Source organism: Perca flavescens, chromosome 5, assembly GCF_004354835.1.
Source record: "Perca flavescens isolate YP-PL-M2 chromosome 5, PFLA_1.0, whole genome shotgun sequence".
NCBI classification, from domain to species: domain Eukaryota; kingdom Metazoa; phylum Chordata; class Actinopteri; order Perciformes; family Percidae; genus Perca; species Perca flavescens.
In genome coordinates, this window is record NC_041335.1 from 6620313 (window position 1) to 6627126 (window position 6814).

General features: G+C 38.8%; 1 protein-coding gene across 1 annotated transcript in view; it reads right to left on the minus strand.

The window, feature by feature from the left end:
• Positions 1-3347, minus strand: part of zmat4a (zinc finger, matrin-type 4a) — a 238844-nt gene extending 235497 nt beyond the window's left edge. Inside the window, exon 1 of the mRNA XM_028578250.1 lies at positions 3181-3347. Within this exon, the coding sequence (XP_028434051.1) occupies positions 3181-3267 (87 nt within the window). The 5' untranslated portion in view covers positions 3268-3347. The remainder of the gene's footprint in view (positions 1-3180) is intronic.
• Between the last annotated feature and the right edge of the window lie 3467 nt (positions 3348-6814).

Consider the following 6814-nt stretch of genomic DNA (forward strand, 5'->3'; position numbering starts at 1 on the left):
TCATTCACAGGTTTGTGAGTTGAATTATTAGCTTGCCAAGCAATGACTTCACTAAAGCGTCATGGTGTATTGATGATGATGCTCGGGCTGTCAATCAGAATAGGTGTCACTTTCTGGATGCTTCATTGGATATCTCTTTTAGAAACTACAAATGAAAAAGCAGTTTGTATGTCAGTTTAAAAAAAGAAGCATGTTCTGCAAATCCAACATTTGCCATTCTGCTGTTATGAAAGACTAGAGGAAAAAATTCATCACCTTTGATGAAGCCCACATTTCCCTCTGTGATGCGGCCGACTCTGCTCAATTGTTTGCTTCAAAACCACTTCTACACTACGTCAAAATGAATGTGTTCACCCTAGATTATTGGAGCTGTTTGTTTTTTTGTGTGCTATTTATAAAAATCCTCAGACCCATCTCAGTTGACCTTCTATAAAAGAAATAATGGGGATGGAACAGCAAACAACTGCTGCAAGAAAACGATGGAAGCAACAAAGAAGCAGGGCAATTTTAACTTTACAAAAGCAAACAATTATTGATGACATCGAAGCACTGAGCTTCAAAGTCTTTTATTTATAGGCATCGCAAATTATAGACAGCAGACTGGGGAATAATGGAAGAGGTTTTTGCTCCCCTCTTTAAATTCTTCGAAAATAGAAAAGATGACTGGAGGGCCTGCAAAGACGCAGGAAAATCATTAAAGAAAGGGTCGATGAAGGAGCTTTACTATCTGAGGCTGCTTGTAACGTGTTGCTATTTAGTGACAAACTCTCATGTGGTGTCTTAGAAGAGAGCTGAAGTGATAGAGACAAGTTTGTGTCAGGGCAAATATTTTGAGAAAGCTTCCATGGTGCCAAAATGGAGCCATCTTGTGGTTTACAGCAGGAGATGGTGGGGAAAGAGTCAATTTTAAATTGGGCAGATTGAGATGGAGCTCAGAGCGCCTGGTTGGTGAAATGCTGCATTATTCTTTTCCATCATGCTGGAGGCTGCAGAATAAAACATATCCATATCTGGATCTTAAGTATGTGTTAAACGGGTGCTTTAGGAAGAAAGGAGGGCTTGTTTTAAAATGAAATATCTACGGTTTGAACAAAGTAACAACTACTGTACTCAAAAGACATTTCGATGTATCTGCTGATTACACATATTTTGGGTTTTGTTTTTTCAGTGGTGCTGCATTCCTTAAAGAAATCGGATAGTCTAGGAAAACACTGAAATAGAGCAAACTTGAAAAAATGTCCCATAAGTCAATCAACAGAAAATTAATCAGCAACCATTTTGATAATCAATTAATTGTCAACAATTGTATACTACCTGTATGGATGTGATACTATTTCTTCTTACTTTGTTGTCGGTCTGGCTCAGGTTAAACTCTTTGTGAAACATGAACAAACACAAACACTGAATGCCCCAGAACTTTCTTTAATTATCCAGTTTGACAGTCAATTAAAACGGAAAAAGAACATAAATAAACTACTTTAACGTAGATTTTCTTTAGGGCTTTATTATGTGGTATCAGATCGGTGCATAAACTCCAGTACTTCCTAATACCGATACCAGCATTTTAGGCAGTATCGGAGCCGATACCGATGTCGGTATCAGAACATCTCTAGTTATAATGTTGTTGATTTAATAATAATAAAGTTGCAGCCCTAATTTATAATATCAAAGTGTACATCCCACTAGGTAGAAAGAAGAAAAGAAAAAACATATTTGGGCTGTGCATGGAAAACAAAGCAATCTAATTAGTAAGAGCCACCTCAGAGACATCAGACTATAACAACCCTGTTCTGTAGTTTCTATTTTTGCTTTTCTGTACAAGAAGGAAATGATCACTGAAGTCCTGAATGGCAAGTAAACGATGGAAAGAGAGAAAGAATTGAATTTAGATTTTGTATTGTTTCGTTTTAGAGCTTTCACTATTCGTAAACATTTTATCAACAGAATAATGAATCAATTTATCAAGACACCAAAAGACACATTATTCAATAATGCAAATATTCCTTGGTTGCATCCCTAACATGTTTAGCAATGTATATTTCCAGAGCACAGCAACTTATCTATCAGTGGTCCTTTCTCTTCTGGTGTGCTTTACAGATAGACCATTCATTCCATTAAGGATGATAGCCTACATAAAAAAGGTGGTAAACTATGACCTCCAGTCTACAACCAAATAAAAAAAAATAAAAAATAAATAAGGAAAAGTTGTTATTTTTTTGACATTATGACCCATAATGTCAGTTCATGTGATTAGGATTCCTATGAGCTGTAACCAAGCACCGCAAAGTGTTCCACAGAGGTGAGGAAGCTGATACATCACTGCTTCTAATCCACTTATATATATATATATATATATATATATATATATATATATATATATAAAAAAATAAATAATAAATAAATAAATATATATATATATATATATATATATATATATATATATATATATATAAATGTCACCTTGAGAGAATCGACCAGCCGTTCTCCTGCATGCAGAGCAACCTCCGATGGGATGTTGATGCTGACATCGTTACTTTGCTTCATATTCGTCACTGTTTGTCCACAGTAGAATAAAAAAAAAAAAGCCAAACTGCAGAATTTACCTTATTTTGAAATTCTGAAACAGATTTCCAAGGCAACTGTAGCCTACAGATGCGTTTGCCTCTTGGATGCAGTACTTTTAATAGCACTGTTGTTTGCTGAAAGTTAAATCTCTGATTGGAAGAGTATAAAGACATAGCCTACCTACTAGCCTACATTTCTGATGTCTGTCTCAGTCACAGCCTATCTCGGGGGGGACTTCCGTAAGGATCCCCTGGGGTGTCCCCGGCCAGACCCCCCCCGTCAGAGACCAGCCGCTCTCCAGCATGCGGGACCTGTTTATGAGACGTGAGGTCAACCTCCACCAGGCTGCTCTGCTGACTTTTTAAACCCCCATGTGTACCGCACCGCGCGTGCAGCCCCCGGCTCCGCTTCGTCTCCCGGCGGAACGCAACAAGAATCTCGGCGAGGAAAAAAAAAAAAAATCTCTGCATGCAACACGACAACCATGCCCCCCCCCCCCGCAGTAAAGCATCTCCATAAAGTCACACACACTCCTCTGCACGCATGCACCGCTCTTTCTCAAGAGAAGGAGAAAAGAAGACGGGACTGAGAAGAGAAATGCGAAAATAAATGTACCTGTAACTCCACACTGTAGCCCTGGCAGAAGTGTGTCGGGAACACCGCCAGCTGATGTTGCACTTGGAGGGAAACTGTGTAATCCATTAACCAGAAGATGCTGAATAGCGACAGACGGAGCGGGATACGCGTCTACTGTTGGCGGCAGTTCTCCACTGTAGTACAATCTGCCGCTGCTCTCCGCCCTGCTGCGCTCCCATTGGCCGCACTCGCTTATCAGCCGCGTCAACTCACTTGAGGCTGATCAGGAAGTGGTAGCTCACATCAGCAAATGTCATGGTCTGCACCCAAACTATTCATACATAGGCTACAGAGCGGAGCAAGGACCGATGATGACAAAAAAAAAATGTTTTTCAATGAAGAGGCATTTATTATTAGCAGCCTACCTTTATTAACCTATTTCATTATTATTATCAGCCTATTATTGTCATAGCCTAATTCGCTTTTATTAGTAGCAGTAGTAGCATGGGCGATTTTAGACACTTTTTAGGGGGGGCTCAATTCCCCCTAAATTTCATCTCAGCGCCCTTTTTATTTTAATCAATTTTATTAAGTGCTTCAAGTGAGAGTTTGTAAACTTGTCTGTTAGTGACAGAGGAACCAACAATTACAGGTTCAAAGGACTTAAAACAGGTTTAATATCATAGGTGGCTGTAGCCAATGCTATGCACCCAGTCAAGGAAAGGGTCAACAGAAACATAGTTTTGGCCAATCGGAGGCGGTTGTGCCAGACTACCGCCTTTGGCTGAGTCTCTATCTAATCTGTCAGAGGGAGAGCAGAAGTGTGGTTGTGAAGTTTAACGTTGGTAGTCCCCAGAGAAGAAGTTGGTAATTCCATGGCGCAGATTAGAACCCAAATTGGAACATAAGCAACTAAATTTGCTGAATGTTAGAACAATGTGTCAAATTGATCATTATTACTGTGATTTATAAAGTGTCAGGTTAGGTAAAAACGTTAGCTGACGTTGTTGTTCAGCAGCTAGCTCAGAGATTATCAGCTTTATTCCACCTTTCAATTGTATTTGTTTGTAATTATTTTCGAGGATAAAGGTCCAAATGCTTAGCCTTTTCTTGTTAAGTTTTGTTGGCTTAAGTGGCCAGATTTAGCTGTTCTAAATAATTTTGTTGACCAGTGTTGGGCAAATAACTTGAAAACTGTAATCAATTTCTCAGTCATTACACATTAGTCATTGGAAAAGCAATTACAAATTACTCAGCAGCAAAAGTAATGGGTAACTTGCACATCTGTGAAGGCACCATTAATGCTGAAAGGTACATACAAGTTTTGGAGGAATTTATGATGCCATCCAAGCAATGTGTTTTTCAGGTACGTCCCTGCTTATTTCAGCAAGACAATGCCAAGCCACATTCTGCACGTGTTACAACAGCGTGGCTTCGTAGTTAAAGAGTGCGGGTACTAGAATGACCCGCCTGCAGTCCAAACCTGTCTCCCTTTGAAATTGTGAGGCGTATTATGAAGCGCAAAATACGACAATGGAATGCCTGGATGGTTGAGCCACTGAAGTCGTACATCAAGCAAGAATGGGAAAGAATTCCACCTACAAAGCTTCAACAAGTAGTGTCCTCGGTTCCCAAATGCTTATTGAGTGTTGTTAAAAGGAAAGGTGATGTAACACAGTGGTAAACAAGCCCCTGTCCCAGCTTTTTTGGAACGTGTTGCAGGCATCAAATTCAAAATGAGTGAAGTGGAATGTTCACAGACAAGATGAACAAAGTTTTATTGATCACCTCTCTCCAGAATGTTTTAATTTTGTCACACTCCCAGACACAGTACATAAATGTTATAAGGGCATACGTTAGCCATATTGCATTTAACACAAAGGTCAGCTATATTACTGTTGTGTTTTTTTCAATTTAACAGGAGTTGTGTATGTCTGCATCAGCCAATTATACTGGAGTAGCTTTACATTAGCTAGCAGTAGATCGATATATTTCAGAGACTCAAACTGTGTTTTTTTTTTTTTATCAAAACCTGGGAGCTGCATCTGAGTGCTGATATTTCGCCAAGTGAACACATTTTTGTCTGGTCTCGATATGAGACCAATTTGTTAAGTAAAGTTGTGGAAAATTCAGAAACACAAGGAAGTCCAACTTTCAGTCAAGCAGCAATTAACCAAATAGCCACAAGGTTAGTGCAGCTTTGGTCAAAGTTCCACAGATTTATATTATTTGCACCCCTGCTCATACACAATAATGACGAGGCACGCGCCTCCTACTTGTCATCAATATCCTTTCAGTCAACACAGGTTTTCAACAAAAAGTGCAAACACTTTGCTATGGCTCCCTAACTGTAACAAAGTGGTCATTTTACCCAAACAATGTGTCCTCTACTTCACTGAAAAGTTAATTCAAGGAGTTTTGGAGGTGGCAGGATTCCACATCACACCTGTCTAAGTGACATATATGATTGGCTTTCAAACTTGTTGTGATGTCTTTGATAAAGCATCGTCACATCTTCAAAATTGTAGTGGGGGAGACCAGGGACAGTTGTAACAGGGATGGTTGTAACACCTTGAATTCCTCCAATCAGAAACAACCTAGAGTGATGACACTCACTGTGCTCATGCTCAGTTAGTTTCCCTCCATTCTTGCTAAAAAAGGGAGCCACATTTGAAACTTCCTGACGGCGTTATCTACCAAAGGTTGTTTTTGAGGTAAAACAATTACTTTTCTTTCTGATGTACTTTTTTTGGATGCTGTTATAAGATCAAATGGCTATGAATTCAAACAAGTATTATTAGAATCACTGTTTTGTAAGCTAAAAATAGAAATGGCTAGCAGTCAGAAAGTGTCAAACTAGCAGTCAAGCTAGTTCACATGAGATAAAAACATGGTTGGTGATACTGGGACAATTGTAACGGGGCGTTACAACCATCCCAGTATCACCAACCATGTTTCATTTATATTTTAAAAACTAGCTAAGGTTAGGGATAGAGTTGCAGATATTGGTATTAAAGGGAAACTATGCAGTTTTGGCAATTTCTTTGCTGTTTATTCGCCTTCATTACACGGCCCAAAGTTGCACGGCTGGTTTTTTTGCTCACAGACGCTAGGGGGAAGCGAGACGGCCACCATTCACCCCAGAAAAAGTCATATAACCATTCCAATGACTCTGAAGCTGTTAAAGGGTAAATCCCTCAATCTTGTGGTTGACTTAACATACTTAACATATCTAAAACCCATTTAACATCGGATTTCCCCTTTAAGTTAAGGTAAATTAAGCTAAAAAAAACTGCATAGTTTCCCTTTAATGTGCACATTAAAAGTAAAATGTGCACTGTGCATTGCAAATTAAATGTTTAATGTCAACTATAATGCATAGTCAATGATTTAATGGGTAGAACGCATCAAAAAAGTTTAAACATGAACTCAAACATTCTCAACAACAGAGAGGGACGGGGTGTCAAAATATAATTTGACGGCTTCGCCTCTTTTTTTGTCATGTAGTATGAAAAAAAGGTAATCATTACTTAAACCTACATTGTGATATTTTTTGAGTTGATTCTTAGCAAAAAAGAAAATGTGTTCACAAATATGTGCTCATTCATGTGTAATTACTTCCACCAACTAATCAAAGTATTCTTGTAAGCGTAGAATCTGCCATTCAGAATCA